The 21561-nt window shown below is 41.1% G+C and overlaps 1 protein-coding gene and 1 long non-coding RNA gene across 2 annotated transcripts; both read right to left on the bottom strand.

The window, feature by feature from the left end:
* Positions 1-39: 39 nt before the first annotated feature.
* On the bottom strand, positions 40-7426 carry LOC117518080 (collagen alpha-2(IX) chain-like). The gene is made up of 11 exons (XM_034179144.1): positions 7379-7426; positions 5349-5402; positions 5180-5233; positions 5012-5056; positions 4861-4905; positions 3957-4064; positions 877-930; positions 663-716; positions 428-481; positions 241-348; positions 40-150 (listed from the first exon to the last, which is right to left on the bottom strand). Exons 2-11 carry the CDS (start codon positions 5379-5381, stop codon positions 40-42), a joined length of 666 nt encoding a protein of 221 aa, XP_034035035.1. The 5' UTR covers positions 5382-5402; positions 7379-7426.
* Positions 7427-7545: 119 nt separating this feature from the next.
* LOC117518540 lies at positions 7546-21240 on the bottom strand. Its single transcript, XR_004563014.1, has 4 exons — positions 21196-21240; positions 20874-20918; positions 19930-19983; positions 7546-7593 (listed from the first exon to the last, which is right to left on the bottom strand). It is a non-coding gene; the product is annotated as an uncharacterized LOC117518540 (long non-coding RNA).
* Between the last annotated feature and the right edge of the window lie 321 nt (positions 21241-21561).

Genomic DNA, 21561 nt, shown 5'->3' with positions numbered 1-21561 from the left:
CTCCATCGTTACCCTCAAAGTAAGTATCATGTTATTCTTTCAATGACATGCAGGCTTCATTGTTGTGTCTGTCAGACTGAAGGTGAAATGATTCACCTTGGGCCCGGGAAACCCTTGTATCCCTCTGTCTCCTGGAGCACCTCTGTGCCCCTTTAAAACACAGCAGACAGTCACTAATTTCACACCAAATATAAAATCATTCTCACATTATTTCAATAAACATTAAAACAATCTCCTCACCTGTGTCCCAGGTGGTCCCATTGCACCCTGTGGGCCTTGGTTGCCTCTGTCACCCTCAGCGCCATGTGGTCCTTTGTGTCCAGGAGTTCCTGTGTTCCCTTTATTACCCTGAAATTCAACTTTTGTTTCTTGTATTTTGCATGTTCCAGAGTCCAATAAACATACACAAGATTATGCATTTACTCACAGACATGCCCTTTTGTCCAGCTGAGCCCTGTGGACCCCTCAGTCCTGCTTCACCCTAAAGTGCAGTTTTGTTGGACTGTACTTACACAAGGTCAAGCTGCACAAATATGCAGTATATGTTCTTTCACAGTATTTGAAAGACTATAACATTCTATGAGTTATTTTTGCATTTAATTTAAATAAACACAAGAATTTTTATTTTATCACATCCATGACCAACAGTCTAATCAATCTACCTCCTCACCATCGACACCAGCAACTCCCTTCTGCCCCAACATTCCTCTGGTTCCCTGAAGAGACAAAGAAGAAGTGAGGTGAAGCACAGTACACACTGTAGCAGCTCCATAAAAAAATGTCATCATGAAGCAAAACTACTCTACAATATTATAAATACATTAAAACTGAGGGGAAAAAAATGCAGATACAGTACATGTAGAAACCAAGCTTTACCTTATCTCCTTTCACTCCAGCTGATCCCTCTTCACCCTGAGGGCCATCTTTACCCTGTTGGGAAGAGATAAATGCAACAGTGAGCAAAACCTCAAAAATTATATCCCTACTCTACCATACTAGCCATTTGCATAGATTAAATCTAGTAAATCAGATGAATGTAGAGCTGCCACAAACGACTATTTTTGCAATTCGTCGAATATTAGTCGAATATGGTATGCCAGAGCGCATACATTTGGTATGCGCTCTGGCATACCAAATGTGGTAACACCAAATTTTGGTGCTTTGGCTAACTATGTAAAACCAGCTGTTAAGAATTTGGGAGTGATATTTGACAGCTGTTTGAGGTTCGATCAACATATAAATTCTGTTGTCAAAGCTAGTTTTTTCCAACTTCGTCTTTTGGCTAAAATAAAGCACTTTCTCAGTAGACGTGATCTTGAGACAGCCATTCATGCTTTCATCAGCTCCAGACTTGATTATTGTAATGCACTTTATTCGGGCATTAATCAGTCGTCTCTTGCACGTCTCCAATTGGTGCAGAATGCTGCTGCTCGTCTTTTAACAAACACTTTTAGACATGAGCATATTACACCCGTCCTGTACTCACTCCACTGGCTTCCAGTTCGTTTTAGAATTGATTTTAAAATTTTAATGTTTGTTTTTAAAGCAGTAGGACATTAAGGTCGTCTGGCCAGCTTTACTTAGATGTTCCAAGGTCAAGATATAAACGCTGGGGTGATCATGCTTTCGCGGTAGCCGGCCCCAGACTGTGGAACGAGCTACCTCTTGAGTTACGTACTATTCCTGACCTAGCACTTTTTAAATCTAAGTTAAAGACTTATTTATTTAAACTGGCTTTTAACACTTAGTGGGGAGGTGACATGTTCTGTTATTTTGATGTTCTTTTTTATGTGTTGTTTTAAAATTTTATTTTATATGTGTTTTATTTTTGTAAATTTGTGTTTTTAATGTTAAGCACTTTGGACACCAGTCGGTGCTGTAAAGCGCTTTATAAATAAATGTTGATTGATTGATTGTTGATTGAATAAATTGCAGCTTATCGCATTTTATCAATATTGATACCATTATCGATTCCGCTTATCAATCCGATTCCTTATCGATTCCCTTGTCGATACCACTTGTGAATTTTCTGTGTACTAAAAGTAGGCTTTACAGGTTTTCCATGTCAACAACATTTTATTGAGTCTTAAAGTAAATAAATATGAAATTGGTCACTGGATCCTTGATCTCTGGACATAAATAAACTGCATGTATCCTTGATCTCTGGACACAGATAGAAAAAAAAATCAGTCTCTCCATATATCTCAGGTGAGCTCAGCTGGCTGCTGGAGTCTGCAGGTCTGCAGCTATACAGTCTTGGGCTGCTGCACATCAGCCCAGACATCTCATTTTGGGAGGGAAAAAAAAAAGCATTTTGATCAATTGCAGTTTATTGTTTGTATTATAACGTTTGGAAAGAGGTGTCATTTGATTTAAACGGCAATTCGCTCTGAAGTTATTAATTCCGAGCAGACTCTCTCAGACTCTTTCTAACTTGACTCAGCGGCGCAACGTTTGGAGCAACGGAACAGAGGATGATTCTCGTTTCTTTCTCATAAGACAGGAGTCCCAGTTAGTCACTTTAATCCGCACAAAAGTGACTCATGATTGACATACTTCTAAAGAAGAGCAAAGCAAAGATTCAATGAAGCAGCGGATCGAAGCACTTCTTCCCTCGAAGCACTGCTTCGATCCGCTGATTCAAAGCAAATGACTCATTGACTACTAAATTAGTTGTCGACGGTTTCAATAGTCGACGTAGTCGTGACTGGTCGACTAGTTGTGGCAGCCCTAGATGAATGATTACTTTTCACGATATAAGGATGAACCTGTTGTATGCCTTGGTACCATCCACCACCCAAGGTGATTTTGTGGTGTTGTGTATACGGTGAAGTGTGCCACAATGGCAGGCTCCCAGAAGTGACTGGACATCTTCATATGGTGTGCTACCATTGTGGGAAGTTTCAGTGAAATTCACAACTGTCATGTTTTAGCCCTGGACCTGCCCACAATCTGCGTTTGTCCCCAAGTCTTCGTCCGTCATTCTGTCCGGCCCTGAGTGTTCATTTCTTACACTTTGTCCACGTTAAGTTTGGTTCTAGTTTAGTCTCCGTTTCTTATTTAGTCATTCTGTGTTATCAAGTTAGGTTTCGAGAATTATCTGTCACACGTCAGCCACTTATTGAGTTTAGTCTTTGTCTTTTATTTTCTGGTTATTTAGTCACTCTGTTTTGAGGACATTAGTTTTTTTCTACACTCCTGCCACATGTTGAGTTCTCATCTAGTTTAGATCAGTTCCAGATCTAGTTTATTTCCTAATTATTTAACATTTGTTCTGTCACTGTCACATTCCTCTTTTTGCTGCTTTTGTCTGACACGCCCACCTGTCACTCCACTCTTGTCTCACTCAGCCACGCCTTCTTTCCTGCACCTGCATCTCATCACGCTGTGATTATCCTCTGCTTTTAAACCCTTTGTCTTCCCCCATTCACTGTTAGTTCATTGCGCATACTGCCTCGTTCCAAGCATCTTGTTGTTCTCGCCGTGTATGACCCTCGCCTGTTTTGACCTTGCCTTTTGCCTGAGCCAGTTAACCTGCTTCTCTGTGCCTGAACCCTGCTTGTTTTTTGACTCCGTTTTTGCCTCCTCTGATACACCTGTTTGCCCGTGCTGGAACTCTGCTCGTTACTGACCACGCTGCCGCCTCACGACTGTCTGTACCTCCGCCTGCCTGCTTGTCACCCTGTGTATCGACCTGAGCCTGTTTTTGATTAAACCTTTTTCTAAATTCCACCTCTGAGCAATGAGTCTGCATTTGTGTCCACCTGCCTGTTGTGCCATGTCGTCACGGTTCCTGACAACAACCCTTTTATGTGGAATCACACTTACAGGGTGAATCTTTAATAACCCTCCAAATTATAGTTGGTGGAGGGTATAAAAAAATAAAGCTTGTACTACTACCACTTCTACAAATAAAACATAGATAGATAGATAGATAGATAGATAGATAGACTTACTGGGTAACCTGTAACTCCATGAAAGCCAGCTGGACCTGGTGGTCCCTGTTCACCTGGGGGGCCACAAACTCCAATCTCACCCCATGGTCCAATATTACCCTGAATACCCTGGAGGAAAAACGTGTTTACCAACAACACAAAACAAAATCAACAGTTTCATACTGCAGATGTAACATCCAACATCACATGGTCTTAACAGGCCTTATTTACAACAGCTGAAGGCCAAACCCAAATTTGGAAGATTAAAGTATCATCTGCATATGGAAGAGTAATGTTGTCATTGGTTGAATAGTAAGTACTGAGAAAAGACCACATAAATAGGAAAAATGGCTTGCCTAGAGGGGAGTTGATGGTCTAGTGGTAAAACTGTTGGGCTTGAGACCAGAGGATCCTCAGTTCAAATCCCAGCCTGACCAGAATATCACTAAGGACCCTTAGGCAAGGTCCTTGATCCCCTAGTTGCTCCCGGTGTGTAGTGGGAGCTTTGCATGGCAGCAGCCTCACATCGGGGTGAATGTGAGGCACTGATGTGTAAAGCGCTTTGAGCGTCTGATGCAGATGGAAAAGCGCTATATAAATGCAGTCCATTTACCATTACCATTTAGTTTTCATGTGTAGTTGTGTTGAGTTCAAGTTTAATTTGACACTGTGAGTGATGTTAGTAAGGCACTTACTAAAACAAACAAACAAACAAACAAAAAAACCCAGTGGAAAATGCAAAGCCAAGTACGATGTCAGTGTACGATGTTGTATGTCAGTGGCAGTATCCTCTTGAGTTTATCAGCATTTAAGTCAACAAAATAAAACCAACAGAAAAACAAGTCTGCCTTGTCTTTGTCATTTCAGCAGTGAGCAGAAGTGAACGCAATGAATGAGGGGAAGGAAGGAAGAACTGAAGTCTTACAGCTGCGCCTCTGTACCCCCGTGGTCCAAGTGCACCCCTCTCGCCCTACAACCGCAAAGCACAGTTTAGTGAAACATTAATAAATACTGAGAATTTTAACTTTAACATTTAGACCTTACAAACAAGTCAGATACTCGACAAATTTACTCACTGGAAGGCCGGGTTTCCCCCTTGATCCTTCCTCTCCTTTTGGACCCTTCATTACAAATAAGAAACCAACTAAATGTGCAAACGTGGCCAAAATAGGAAGTAATGGGCAGCTTAAAGCAATAATGTCTGATGAATGTGTAAAAATACTGTCAAAATGCACAAATAATACCTTTAATCCTTCAAATCCTGAAGGTGCTCTGAAGCCTTTTTTACCTTTATTCCCCTGAAGGAAAGCAGTTGCCTTTTTTTTCACTATCACCATGGCAACATTCAAAGCTGGTTTTCAAATTATCACGTGATCAGAAAAATTGCAAACAGTTGATGAAGTTGTAACTTACTCTCACTCCAGACTTTCCTGGTCTCCCCTTCATTCCTGCACCACCGGCTTCTCCCTGCACAAATTTACAATTTGATGAGCTAATGTGCTCCTTATGCAATTTAGTGACTACTACTACTACTACTACTACTACTACCACACACACACACACACACACACACACACACACACACACACACACACACACACACACACACACACACACACACACACGGGCCACTTTATTAGGTACACCTGTTCAATTGCTAATTAACACATATACAACCCCTGGCAATAATTATGGAATCACCGGCCTCGGAGGATGTTCATTCAGTTGTTTAATTTTGTAGAAAAAAAAGCAGATCACAGACATGACACAAAACTAAAGTCATTTCAATGGCAACTTTCTGGCTTTAAGAAACACTATAAGAAATCAGGAAAAATAATTGTGGCAGTCAGTAACGGTTACTTTTGTAGACCAAGCAGAGGGAAAAAAATATGGAATCACTCAATTCTGAGGAAAAAATAATGGAATCACCCTGTAAATTTTTATCCCCAAAACTAACACCTGCATCATATCAGATCTGCTCGTTAGTCTGCATCTAAAAAGGAGTGATCGCACCTTGGACAGCTGTTGCACCAAGTGGACTGAGATGAATCATGGCTCCAACACGAGAGATGTCAATTGAAACAAAGGAGAGGATTATCAAACTCTTAAAAGAGGGTAAATAATCACGCAATGTTGCAAAAGATGTTGGTTGTTCACAGTCAGCTGTGTCTAAACTTTGGACCAAATACAAACAACATGGGAAGGTTGTTAAAGGCAAAGATACTGGTAGACCAAGGAAGACATCAAAGCGTCAAGACAGAAAACTTAAAGCAATATGTCTCAAAAATCGAAAATGCACAACAAAACAAATGAGGAACGAATGGGAGGAAACTGGAGTCAACGTCTGTGACTGAACTGTAAGAAACCGCCTAAAGGAAATGGGATTTACATACAGAAAAGCTAAACGAAAGCCATCATTAACACCTAAACAGAAAAAAACAAGGTTACAATGGGCTAAGGAAAAGCAATCGTGGACTGTGGATGACTGGATGAAAGTCATATTCAGTGATGAATCTCGAATCTGCATTGGGCAAGGTGATGATGCTGGAACGTTTGTTTGGTGCCGTTCCAATGAGATTTATAAAGATGACTGCCTGAAGAGAACATAAATTTCCACAGTCATTGATGTCAGGTAAAGGCACTGGGGAGATGGCTGTCATTACATCATCAATAAATGCACAAGTTTACGTTGATATTTTGGACACTTTTCTTATCCCATCAATTGAAAGGATGTTTGGGGATGATGAAATAATTTTTCAAGATGATAATGCATCTTGCCATAGAGCAAAAACTGTGAAAACACTCCTTGCAAAAAGACACATAGGGTCAATGTCATGGCCTGCAAATAGTCCGGATCTTAATCCAATTGAAAATCTTTGGTGGAAGTTGAAGGAAATGGTCCATGACAAGGCTCCAACCTGCAAAGCTGATCTGGCAACAGCAATCAGAGAAAGTTAGAGCCAGATTGATGAAGAGTACTGTTTGTCACTCATTAAGTCCATGCCTCAGAGACTGCAAGCTGTTATAAAAGCCAGAGGTGGTGCAACAAAATACTAGTGATGTGCTGGAGCGTTCTTTTGTTTTTCATGATTCCATAATTTTTTCCTCAGAATTGAGTGATTTCATATTTTTTTCCCTCTGCTTGGTCTAAAAAAGTAACCGTTACTGACTGCCACAATTTTTTTTTCCTGATTTCATATAGTGTTTCTTAAAGCCAGAAAGTTGACATTTGAAATGACTTTAGTTTTGTGTCATGTCTGTGATCTGCTTTTTTTCTACAAAATTAAACAACTGAATGAAAATCCTCCGAGGCCGGTGATTCCATAATTTTTGCCAGGGGTTGTAGCTTCTCAATATACAGTAAATATATCCAGGCATCCTTTAATTACGTAGATAAAAGTTTTAAGAAATTCCTTCATGAAAGGAAAGTGCCTGACACTTACACTTTTCCCTACTGGTCCTTGGATGCCAGATGCTCCTGTTTTACCAGACAATCCCTGTGGAAAATGTGTATCCAAATATCAAATATTGTACATACTTGCAACTCTGTGAGTGACAGTGTCAGCTGATAAACATGTTCAGTGTTTCACAGAAAATAACTCACTTTACGTCCAGGCAGTCCAACGCCTCCATTCAGTCCAGTTATACCAGTGGGTCCCTAAGAGGGAGATGTTATTTTTTATTACCATGTATTTGCCTCAGTCCTGTCAGTCAGTGTCTTATCTCACGTCTTACCTTATACCCCAAACAAACAAAAACATGGGAGTGTATATATACACATTATGAATCATCAAGATTTACTACCACTGATATATAATTCATATGTGAAAGCACTGTGGTAGTGGGGGGTAGGGGTATCATTTTTGAGCTTGTTCACAGCAGGGGCGTAGATTTTCTCCCAAGGTAGGGGGGGGGGATGATTCTGGCCAAGCCTAGTGGCTATTAATAAAAATAGTGGGGATGCATGGCATTTAGAAAAAACCCTTAATTAGCACCATTTTATGAGGAGCTAGCCTAATATAGTTCTGGTTAAATAACTATTTTAAAGCTAAAACAATTACTTGCAGACTACTGGTTGTTCTTTCAATTATAATAAGAATTACAACAGGTCAACATTAACAACTGAACAGCACAACACTCCTGTTTATTTAACTATAAATGACATTAAATATCATAATAGCAATAATACAGCAATTATAAAGCTGTAAATAGAAATGACATATTATAAAGAACAAGAAAATTTAACTTTGTATCAACAAATGAGAAGAAATGTCATACTGCCCAGGGTTTTCATGCAAGATGAAATCTATGTCACAGTATGGGAATGCTCTTAACTTCTAATACTTAAGGTTCTACACACTAACACAGTACTTATATCTAATAGTCAGACTCAAGTTGAAGTTGAAGTTGGGATAACACCAAATATTGAATGACACTGTAAACTCTTTTGCCAACATGTTCAGCTCTATTTTGTTTGTATGGCCGACAGCAATGTGTTCTACATAGTACTTGTATCTAAGAGTCAGACTCAAGTTTAAGATGAAGTTGGGACAACACCAAATATTGAACACTTTTTACATGACTGCTCAATCAACTCAACCAACATGTTCAGATCAAGGTTGTCATTACTTGTCAAGCTCTGTTTTATGTGAAATTGTTTGTATGGCAGACAGCAGTGTTCTACACAGTACTTAATCTAAGAGTCAGACTCAAGTTGAAGTTGGGACAACACCAAATATTGAACACCTTTGTGGTGACCGCTCAACAAACTCTTTTGCCAGCATGTACAGATCAAGGTTGTCAAGCTCTGTTTTGCAATGTGATTGAGGCTCTTCTGTGACACAGTAGCTCTCAGCCAGGTTTTCAGGTGTCTGAGTGTGGAAAAACTTCTCTCACACTCACAGCTTGACACAGGGCATACCAACAGCAGTTTGAGTAACACAGCCACTTCAGAAAACAAAGCTCTGCATGCTGGATTCATTTCCTGATATGCCGTTCTTGCTTCATGGACTGTTGTTGCATTTGTTGTTCCTTTAAACATGGGTAGCTGGTACTTGAGTTTGTCCAGTTTGCATTCAGGGTACTGCAGTACAAGGCCTTCATTCACTGTGCCACTGACAATCATGGCTTCCAATTCCAGGTACCTCTGTAAATCTTGGTTTGAGGCATCAAATCTGTTGTTCAGCTGACCTAATAGGGTGTCAAGGAATTCAAAGTACTGAGGCCTGAAGTAATCCTTGGCAGTTTGATATGTAGCTGCAACAGTAGTTTCAAACTTCTGTGGAATTTGTTTCTTCCTGGGCATTTTTATAGGCTCCAAATCCATCTTTTGGATCTTGTCCTCAGCCAAATCATACAGCTTGCTGTAGGACTCTTCTGATCTCAAATTTTGAAGCTGTGATTTAACAACATTTGTGGCTTCAATCATGCCTGAAACATCAGCAGACTGGGCTTGAAGAGACCTGTTTAATTGTTCTAGTATAGCAAATGGTGTCTGTGCCATCAGCAGTCCAAGTAGCGTGGTGCCTTCTTCAAGCTTTCTGCACAAGCCTTGGGCTTTTGAGGCAGTCTCTCCCTTTCCTTTTCCCATTTCATTTAGAGATTCAGTGATTGGCTCATACTGAGTTAGGGCTCTGTCAATGGCAGTGGCCCTGCATAGCCAATGGGTTGGGCAGAGAGGTCGAATTAATCTAACAGGACCTGCACCTGCAGTGGCTTCATTGTGGTCTGTGTCATCTTCATCTTCTGTTGTTGAAGCAGAAACGAATTCAATAAAATGTGTCTTGTATTTTCCTGATGATTTAATCATCACACCAAGATCATGAACACATTGAATGGCATTCCTAATGGTGTTACATGATGTGGCAGCCTGTTGCATCACAAGGTTGGTCATGTGTGCCCCACAATGAAAGAACAGTGCCAAGGGCTCTCTCTCTTTTACCTTGCTTTGACACCCTTTGTAGGCTCCACTCATATTGGCTGCGCCATCATATGTTTGGGCTCTCAGGTGTGACAGTTGGCAGGTTGAGTCGTGTCAGAACATCAAAGACCATGTTAGCAACAGCTTCACCTGTGGTGCTGGTCAAATTGTACAGGCCAAAGAAAATTTCGTGAGGATTCATGTTGTCATCTACATATCGCAAGCAGATGGACTCCTGCTCCTGTCCAGAGATGTCCTGGGTTCCATCAACCATTATTCCAAACATATGGTTGTTAGTCACCTCCTGTACTAGCTTTCTCAGAATTGAATTTGAAAACATTTCAAGAATCTCATTCTGCCCTTGGGGAGACAGAAAATTTGTTGATCTCAATTCAATTCAATTCTGTTTATTCGCCAGACACTTGTCCAAATCCACATATACTGATAGTACAAACAAACAAACAAAAAAAAAAAAACACATCAAGACAGACCAGGACAATCAAACAGAAACAACATAAAAAAGAACAAAATAAAATAATTAAAATATATACAGACATTTTATCCAGTGCGCTCTCAGCCTGGATGTATACTTTGCGCTACTCACAGTTGGATTTGAGAGTGCCACCATGATATTATTGGAAGAATCATCCAGGCGTTGTATAAACTTGTGCATTAAATTTCTTAAAAGTGCATGAAGTGTGCTTACTCCTACAGACACAAACAACTGGCTCGCACTCCCTCCTCTGGGAACCTTAAGTAAAATTCTTAAAGCATCATTGTATGCTACTTGTAATCTCTGCATGCTGGACTTTTTGTAAGAAGACCAGAGGTGTGCAGTGTAGAGTGATGTGCAGTATGCCTTGAACAAAACCACTTTAACTTGAGTGGAGCAAAATGTAAATTTACGGGCTATAGTGTTTGCCTGCGCATATAACTTACAACACTGTCTGTATATGTCATCATCATCATTCATATCATCTGTAATACAGTGCCCTAGATATTTTATCTTTTTGCAAACATCAAGAGGATTATTAGACAGTTTGAACACAGAAAATTTGAGACTTTTATCCTGTTTAGTTCTACATATTAGAACAGCGCTTTTGCTGGAATTATACTTTATGTCAAATTGCAAACCATAGTCAGAACATACATTAAGAAGCTGTTGCAGCCCAGCACTACTTGGACTAAAGGTCACAAGGTCATCTGCATGCATAAGATGATTGACTAGTACACCACCAATCATACAACCTGTGTTACAGTCATTCAAGCGTCTAGACAGCTCGTCCATATACAGATTAAATAAAACAGGGGACAAAATGCCACCCTGCCTAACTCCATTGGCCACACTAAAAGGGTCAGTTATACTACCCCCCCACTTGATGCGCATTTTCTGGTGTGCATACCAATAGGCAAGTACCCTCACAATGTATCCAGGCACCCCTCCTTGCTTTAATTTAATAAATAGCTTTTTTCTGTGTAGGCTCTCAGTTGTCCAGGTGGTTTCCATAGTAGAGAAGCTTGAATCTTCGACTGGACTGGGTTGCTTGACGCGAGGACGTTTCGCTTCAAATCGCAGAAGCTTCCTCAGCTAAAATTCTTGCTCTGGAAGTCTGACTTCTGTCTGACTCTTGTGGAGAAGAATAAAACAGAAGCCAACAAAAGCTAGAGTTTTAAACCTAACCCGACCCCTCCTACTGAGAGGCAGACTGCTATAGGCTAGTGACTAAACAATAGCTCTAATTAGCAACTATTGTGCTGTAGTTAGCACACCTAATGGCAGGACAGCTGTCCCTCTAATGATGGGATGGATGCCTTTCTGATGGCTACCTTGATGATGTGAATGACTCATTACCATGAACAAAAGACTGAAACTCCTTTGACCTGAGTACCCCATTCTAAACAGGGGATAAAGTGTGTCTCAGACCCCCTCCCCGGTTAAGGCTGGGTTTCAAACGTTTCACAAAGAATGCCTCCTTGACCCCTCTCTCAAACCATTTCTTCTCTCTGGCTAATATTTTAACTTCCTTGTCCTCAAACATGTGGTTAGTGTCTTTAAGGTGGAGGTGAACCGCAGACTGAGATCCACTGGCGCCCTCTCTGTGGTGCTGGTATAGCCTTTTGTGTAAAGGTTGCTTTGTTTCACCTATGTAGTGTTCGTTACAGTTTTCCTGACATCTGATAGAATACACTACATTGCTCTGTTTGTAACTAGGGATCATGTCTTTAGGGTGAACTAATTTCTGTCTCAAGGTGTTAACCGGTTTAAAGTAAACTGGGATTTTGTGCTGTCTGAAGATCCTCTGTAGTTTTTCCCCTACTCCTGCTAAATAAGGGAGAGACACTCCTCTTCTTCTTGTCTCCGTCTCCTGTCTATCTGGTCTCTTTGTTCTCTGGGACTTCTGCACTTTGTCCAGGGACCATCGTGGGTACCCACATACTGTGAGGGCTTTCCGGACACGTTGTTGTTCTTTAGCCCTTCCCTCTGCAGTTGTGGGCACCTGTAGGGCTCTGTTTTGAAGCGTCCTGATCACCCCAAGCTTGTGTTCAAGGGGGTGGTTTGAGCCGAAGAGCAGATATTGGTCAGTGTGTCTGGAGCTGCCTGCCTGCAGCTCCAGACAGGGGTTTACAGAAAACCAACTCACACTGGCCAATATCTGATCTTCGGCTCAAACCACCCCCTTGAACACAAGCTCGGGGTGATCAGGACGCTTCAAAACAGAGCCCTACAGGTGCCCACAACTGCAGAGGGAAGGGCTAAAGAACAACAACGTGTCCGGAAAGCTACAGAGGGGAAAAACTACAGAGGATCTTCAGACAGCACAAAATCCCAGTTTACTTTAAACTGGTTAACACCTTGAGACAGAAATTAGTTCACCCTAAAGACATGATCCCTAGTTACAAACAGAGCAATGTAGTGTATTCTATCAGATGTCAGGAAAAGTGTAACGAACACTACATAGGTGAAACGAAGCAACCTTTACACAAAAGGCTATACCAGCACCGCAGAGAGGGCGCCAGTGGACCTCAGTCTGCGGTTCACCACCTTAAAGACACTAACCACACGTTTGAGGACAAGGAAGTTAAAATATTAGCCAGAGAGAAGAAATGGATTGAGAGAGGGGTCAAGGAGGCATTCTTTGTGAAACGTTTGAAACCCAGCCTTAACCGGGGAGGGGGTCTGAGACACACTTTATCCCCTGTTTACAATGGGGTACTCAGGTCAAAGGAGTTTCAGTCTTTTGTTCATGATAATGAGTCATTCACATCATCAAGGGAGCCATCAGAAAGGCATCCATCCCATCATTAGAGGGACAGCTGTCCTGCCATTAGGTGTGCTAACTACAGCACAATAGTTGCTAATTAGAGCTACTGTTTAGTCACTAGCCTATAGCAGTCTGCCTCTCAGTAGGAGGGGTCTGGTTAGGTTTAAAACTCCAGCTTTTGTTGGCTTCTGTTTTATTCTTCTTTACAAGAGTCAGACAGAAGTCAGACTTCCAGAGCAAGAATTTTAGCTGAGGAAGCTTCTGCGATTTGAAGCGAAAAGTCCGCGCGTCAAGCAACCCAGTCCAGTCGAAGATTCAAGCTTCTCTACTATAAATAGCTTTTTGTGATTCACGCGATCAAATGCCTTGGAAGCATCTATAAAACACATTAAAACAGTTGAATTTTTAGATTTATACAAGTTTACTATTTCTTTTAAAGCATAAATACACATATCTGTGCCATGCTTTGGCTTGAACCCAAACTGATTGCCAAGGGAAGAGATATATACATTCACTCTGTCAAGGAGAATTCTTTCCATCACCTTTGACAATATACTGGCCAGTGCAATAGGTCGATAATTGTCCAGACAGCCAACCTTTCCAGTTTTGTCCTTAATGACCGGTACAAGCAGAATGGATAGCATACGATCTGGCAATATGCCATGTATCAACAGTCCAGTAAAACTGAGTGCTAGAAGAAGGGAAAGCCTCTGACTGCCGTGTTTCAGATGTTCCGCACTTATGAAGTCCATGCCACATGCTTTACTATTTGGTAATTTCTGTATAGCCTCATACACCTCGTGTGTCAGGATTGTCATTGATTCATCATGGGTCCACATACGGGTCATATTGTAAACAGTTAAAAAGAGAACTAAAATGTTTTCTCTATAGTTCAGCAATATTATCTTCACCAGAAACTCCTTCAACAGTACAAGGAAGGGAAGATTTACAATTATTGAGGGACCGCACCTCTTTCCAAAAGTCAGTAATACTGTTACCCATCATTTTACTAGCCATAGAGTCGGCCCTCATGGCTTGCTCATTTCTAGAGATAAAACGAACAGCGTCCTTATATCTGGCATTAGCCAGCTTTTTACTCTCAAGCTGTTGGGAAGGTGTAGTGACACAGACCCACAACAGAGGGCGTTAATGAACGGACAATGGATGAGCCAAAATATAACAATTTAATGTTGTGAATTGCACAACGGAATACAGACAAAAACAATAGAGGAGTACAGTCAATTGTATACAAGGTGACGTGTGGGCAGGCTCGAGGATAGAAGACGTTTGTCCAAAGAAGAGCCGGATCCCACACGGCTTCCACAGCCAGCGGATCTGAAGAACACCGGAGCCGCCAAGTCCCGAGTCCCAGGTGGCCACTGTCTCCAGCTGTCAGACCAGGTACTGCTGGCAGAAACAGAAACAGTTAATGGTGGGTGTGTGACGACACACCCAGTAATCGTCCCTTGATTAGTTCCTCCGGGAGGGAGAACCTCCACCTCCAGAAACAATTTCACCCATGCAGCTCCTGTTAGTCTCTTCCCTGGATGGAGTAAGAGGCGAAGACCGTCGCACTCCCACTATCCGCCAATCCAGCTTCAGACAGAGCCCGCAGGAACACGGCTGCACACAGAACAATGTTTAGTTATAATATCAATCGCAGAGAAGGTTACCTCGATTGGTAGCTGATTTCTCGGCGAGGAGGTGGAGTTGCAGTCCGGCCTTTATAGTGATGGTGATGAGTGACAGCTGGTGCTGATAAGTGACAGCTGTCACTCCCAGCGGCTTTGACGCCCTCTCGTGCTTGGAGCCCGCACTCCCAGCAGGGCGCCATCTGGTGGTGGTGGGCCAGCAGTACCTCCTCTTCAGCGGCCCACACAACACAAGCTCTGGGCCCTGCCTAGGTCTCCCAGCCAGGACCCACAGCTTATATGTTTCCCGGGCTTCAGCATGATATGGGGCCACATGTTCATGCCATCCAGGTCTTACTTTATTTTCCCTGATTCTCTTGTTTTTAGCAAGCGGTTTTCCAGCTTCATACAGAGCAGCCACTACAGCATCATACATGGCACATAGGTCATTCTTGTGTTCTTCATTTTGACAGTGAACATCTTTACACAAAATGGCTTATTTGGGGAGATGAATATCATTCAGGTATTGTTCTGTGTGTGTTTGATATGTTACCAAGTCCTCGTCAGAAAGAGTTGACCAGTCTATTTTAGTAGACACATTACCTCTAACATTATCAATGTTGGTAATTATAGATGGCAATTCTGCAACATTAATAGTGAAGGCCAAAGGTATGTGATCTGTTAGCGCTACCCCATATTTAATATCCATTTTCTCAATGGCAGCATGACCATCAGCTGTACTGAAACAATGGTCAAGCCATGATGTAGTGTGCCACGCTTCACTTATGTATGTATAACTGTCTATAGGCAACAATACATCAAAGACCCTGATCTCTTCATGTACATTCTTAGATCAGGGTCATCATAAGCCATTAACTTGAGCAGTTGGATGAAACTGCCTTCTTCTGGTGAATGTCCTCTGACAGGCAAACCCTGCCGTGCTAAGTACCTGAGGCATCCAAACACTTTCAAAAGGCATTTTCGAGCAGCTTCCTGGCCCTTTTTGTGTCCTTGATCCATTAGGATATCCACACTGGGACCTTTGGCAGATGCAAGCTGGGTAGTGGCCAATTTGTGTTGGCTTGAGGATTCATGGTTGCCAAATTTTTCTCTTGTCTTTTTCCAGTTGTCAAAGCCCTTTGATATGAACGTTGGCTCCAGTGGTTTATATGGCTTCCTTGAAAATAGACCCATCTGACTTGCCTTCATGCATGTGAAGCACAGTACCTTCTTCTTTGCCATGTCATAATGGATCCAAGGATATTTATGTACCATTTTGACTGGAAAAACACTTGCTGACTTTTGGTTTTCATTGAGGGAATTTGTTCTGGGTTTGGCTGGTTTGGCCTGGCAGGAAAATTTGAAGCATTTAATTTGCTGTCCTCAGGTTGATGAGAACCAGAAGGGGTATCGCTCAAGAGCTCATCTTGTGTAGAACTGATGGCCATAGGCTGCTCATCCTTGGTCAGTTCAGGATTCACTACTTGTGATGGAGGTTCCTCATCCTTGGTCAGTTCAGGATTCACTTCTTGTGTTGGAGGTTCCTCATCCTTGGTCAGTTCAGGATTCACTTCTTGTGATGGAGGTTCCTCATCTTTGGTCAGTTCAGGATTCACTACTTGTGTTGCAGGTTCCACATCCTTGGTCAGTTCAGGATTCACTTCTTGTGATGGAGGTTCCTCATCCTTGGTCAGTTCAGGATTCACTTCTTGTGTTGGAGGTTCCTCATCCTTGGTCAGTTCAGGATTCACTTCTTGTGATGGAGGTTCCTCATCCTTGGTCAGTTCAGGATTCACTTCTTGTGTTGGAGGTTCCTCATCCTGGGTCAGTTCAGGATTCACTGGTGTTGTGTTTCATATTTTCTTGAAATATTTTTCAATGTCACCAGTATCACTTCTTTTTCTTGACATGATTTTCTTCTGAAGTGATTAGGAAAAGCTTTAATTAATAATTTACCTCAGGAATTACACTCAACAAAAATATAAACGCAACACTTTTGGTTTTGCTCCCATTTTGTATGAGATGAACTCAAAGACCTAAAACTTTTTCCACTAATATAATATCACCATTTCTCTCAAATATTGTTCACAAACCACTCTAAATCTGTGATAGTGAGCAATTCTCCTTTGTTGAGATAATCCATCCCACCTCACAGGTGTGCCATATCAAGATGCTGATTAGACACCATGATTAGTGCACAGGTGTGCCTTAGACTGCCCAAATAAAAGGCCACTCTGAAAGGTGCAGTTTTATCACACAGCACAATGCCACAGATGTCGCAAGCTTTGAAGGAGCGTGCAGTTGGCATGCTGACAGCAGGAATGTCAACCAGAACTGTTGCTCGTGTATTGAATGTTCATTTCTCTACCATAAGCCGTCTCCAAAGGCGTTTCAGAGAATTTGGCAGTACATCCAACCAGCCTCACAACCGCAGACCACGTGTAACCACACCAGCCCAGGACCTCCACATCCAGCATGTTCACCTCCAAGATCGTCTGAGACCAGCCACTCGCACAGCTGCTGAAACAATCGGTTTGCATAACCAAAGAATTTCTGCACAAACTGTCAGAAACTGTCTCAGGGAAGCTCATCTGCATGCTCGTCATCCTCATCGGGGTCTCGACCCGACTGCAGTTCGTCGTCGTAACCGATTTGAGTGGGCAAATGCTCACATTTGCTGCCGTTTGGCACGTTGGAGAGGTGTTCTCTTCACGGATGATGCGAAGGAGATGTGTTGCACTGCATGAGGCAAATGGTGGTCACACCAGATACTGACTGGTATCCCCCCCAATAAAACAAAACTGCACCTTTCAGAGTGGCCTTTTATTGTGGGCAGTCTAAGGCACACCTGTGCACTAATCATGGTGTCTAATCAGCATCTTGGTATGGCACACCTGTGAGGTGGGATGGATTATCTCAGCAAAGGAGAAGTGCTCACTATCACAGATTTAGACTGGTTTGTGCACAGTATTTGAGGGAAATGGTGATATTGTGTATGTGGAAAAAGTTTTAGATCGTTGAGTTAATCTCATACAAAATGGGAGCAAAACCAAAAGTGTTGCGTTTATATTTTTGTTGAGTATTAACTTTTTTTGCTTTTAACAATGCAGTGGTCAAAACAGTTTTTGTTTGGTTCAAAAAAGACATCTGCAATAGGAAAATGTCTTCTTATATGAGCTATAAGCAGTTCTACACTTTTGTCTGAATATTAAACAATAAATATATGTAATACAAATGCAATTTTATTACTGTAGTTCTGTACAAAATGGAATATTCTCAATCTTAACATTTAGCAATGATCAAACACAGTTAATCTGTAGTTTTCAGCAACACATTTCTCAGCATTCTGTGTTTACAAACACTGATAATATCAAAATCTCAGCTTGCTATAATATCTGGTCTCCAGGGACTAACAAATTAACAGTCTACCCCAGATAAGTTGCAACACTTTTTTGAAATTGCAAAGGAACTGTTGTGCTGTGACAAATATATAATATATTATATTACTTTACTTTCATACTGTAGACCTCAGATTCAATCTCAGACTTTTCTTATAATCAATAACTATTAAATGTTAACTATTAAATGTATATTACATCATAGTTTGCATTTGCAACTGTTTGATGCAATTGTACAGTAAGCACTTTTCAGTTTTCATGCAGGTAAAAGTAAATTGATGTAGTAAACTTACCAGTGTTTGCCACACCAAGCTTCTTCAAGGGGTGAGTGACCTGAGTGACCACTGTGACTTAATTAATTAGGACATAGGGATGTACCATTCTCAGGAAAGGGGATGGACATAGGGGTGTGCCATTTTTAGGGAAGGAGCCAAAGGGACGATGGGAGCAGAGAGTTGGTACTCTCTGATGGCCCAGTGATGGGAGTGACACTGAGTCAGTCTCTCAGAAGCTCTCAGATGTATTGGTGGTATATATTTTGAAAAAAAAAACAAAAACATACCAGGTTACTGGTTAAAAGATTCCAACTCGAGGTCAGCAGGGGGGGGGGATGATTACATTGTCCATCCCCCTCACCCCTGTTGAAGGGGGGGATGTATCCCCCCCATCCCCCCCAGGATCTACGCCCATGGTTCACAGATCTCTAGTCTTCTGTTTTGCATATTTGTGATTTGCTGTTCTCATTGTTACATTCCATAAATAATGCAGTTATTTTATATCTATCTTCATGAAAACCATTCCAAGATATTCTTCTCAACTCCTTTAGGTAAATATCTCACTGGGCTGCGACTGTTGGGGGGGAGTAGTTAGAAAAACAAATTTGTGACAAATCATGCAAATTAGTGCCAGTTTTTCAGGTGGAATCTCACTGATTGACACGACACATTATTGAATGTTGCCTGAATGTTGGCTGAATGTTATACGGCAGCAAAAATAGGGCAAAAAAAAATAAAAAAATCAGTAGTCCACATAAATAGTGCGAGTGCTCCTCTAATGCCACATGGCATTCTTGTGAACGTTAAGTGGATCTTGTGCGTCCTTTGCAGGTGCACACATTTGTGCGAGAATGCCGTGTGTCACTCTTGTAGATGTCGAGCACCACTCACGTGGCTGAAATGATGACACGTTTGCAAAGAAAGTGCTCAGGATGACTGTGGGCTGCTATTATGTGAAATGAGGCTGCAGAAATAACCCCATACTGTAGCCACGGAAGGCACAGTCCTGTAAATAATAATAAAATAAATAATAAAGTAACAATAATAAATAATTAATAATTCATAAAACAAGCTTAGTGTGGTCCCACAAAGGAGAAAAAAATCAGGAAGAAAAGTGTGGACAGCACACTAACTGACTTGCAGAATGATGTTCAGGAGCTGCATCTCCTCAATTTTATTGTCCCTGCTGGATCCACTGTCCTCTCCTCCCGGGACTGACCAGTATGTGATCATCCACTTATACTGTCCTCCACTCCTCAGTCTCCGCTCAAATCTTTCCTTGACTTGGTGGAATAGCCATGTCTCTGTGATGGCACGATGTGCAGCAGCACTTTGGGGGTGTGTGTCTTTGGATTTGAGTTGATTTATTTAGCAGTAACATACATGTACTTAAAATAAGCAATACAAAATTGCAGAGGATAACACAATAAAGCATTAAAGTTATGGCTTCTCTGCCACCAGACAGGTCTTGTCCAGCCCACTGACATGCGTGATTGTTTCTTCTTACCAGAGCTCCATGAGGGCCATCCTGTCCTCTGCTTCCCATATATCCTTGGGGTCCCTTAAATATAGAATACACAGTACACAGTGTGAGATTTGTGTGTGTGTGTGTGTGTGTGTGTGTGTGTGTGTGTGTGTGTGTGTGTGTGTGTGTGTGTGTGTGTGTGTGTGTGTGTGTGTGTGTGTGTGTGTGTGTGTGTGTGTTCTTTTGGTGGATTCTTTGGAGGATCCTTAAGTCCTGTGACACATTTCTCTGTGCATAATCCAATATGCAGGTGTTTCAGTGTTCAGGACACCAATGGTTGGAGACGGCAAAGTGGATGTCCACATTTTACCAACACATATCATCGTATTGCACAGAGTATTTAAAATGAAACATTTTAGAAATATTCTGGATTTACTATAGTCATTCAAAAATTGTTCACTACATGGCACTAGTCTGTTTTTGCAAATTAATTATTTACATTAAAGAATTACTATAGAGAAATATTACTGATATATAACTGCCAAATATTTAAAATCAACGAAAGGACTCTGGCCTTGTGACCAAAGGGAAAGAGGTTATGGGATGGCCATGTCTATTTGTCTAATGGTCTGTGGTGATATCTTCAAAACACAAACAGCAAATTTGGTCAAACTTAGCGGATAAACTCAGTGGCCCATCCTCTTGCAAGAGTCAAAGGTCAAATCAGAGGTCAGTTAACAACCACATCTCGTAAACTAGACAAGATATTGAAACATGGTTTGAGATAGATTTCTGCTCTCCTGGGCCTAACAAATATGTTGTATATTTGGTATCAATGATATCACATGATAACACCAAGCAAAGTTTAAAAATTACCTGGTGGTAACAAGTTACTACAGTCATCTGAATGTCTTGTTGTCAGGGAACTGTTCTACAGTTGAATTTTAAGTTAAATATTTGACAATATCATTTTTACTGCTGATCACCTTTGTGCCCGTACGTCCAGTCACCCCTGGAACTCCAAGCATCCCCTACACAGGCACATATAAAAACACATACCCTTATTAATATCCACACTATTAGCAACATGACAGTGAACATGAACAATCACACAGTATTGCTTTTGAATTTTAAAAAGTCATGAAAATAAAATTCACATTTAAAATGTATTTCTTTGGAAGAAACGTCAGATAAATTCTAGTAAAAGAGGCTGTATCATCAATCTACGCAAAAGATTCAAATATGTATTATACTGCAAGGCATGAAATCATGTTTAAAACAGATAAAAGTTTAAAAAGTATTAGGAACCTTAATACCAGGCTCTCCTTCAGGCCCTGTGTCTCCAGACTTTCCCATCAATCCCTAGCAACAGAAGACAAATCAGATCACTTCCATGGATGAAATAAAATAAACAAATAAATATTATATTTTCATTCAAGAAACAGTGTTGTTCAGGATAAGAGTTTACCATACACTGTAAAACTCAATGAGTTAGTTGAACTCAAACCATTTGAGGAAACCGATTGCCTTAAACCATAAATAAACTTAAATAAAATAATTTTCAAAAATGCAATTGTTAGTTTTAGTAACTTAATTTATATTTAATTGAACTTATGTAAATCTAGTTTATGTTTTTCAATAAAAAGTGACATACATTTCTGCCTAAAAAATTTG

The sequence above is a fragment of the Thalassophryne amazonica genome, chromosome 10 (assembly GCF_902500255.1).
Source record: "Thalassophryne amazonica chromosome 10, fThaAma1.1, whole genome shotgun sequence".
NCBI classification, from domain to species: domain Eukaryota; kingdom Metazoa; phylum Chordata; class Actinopteri; order Batrachoidiformes; family Batrachoididae; genus Thalassophryne; species Thalassophryne amazonica.
Note: the sequence above shows the minus strand (reverse complement) of the source record. Positions and strands in the feature narration are given on the sequence as shown.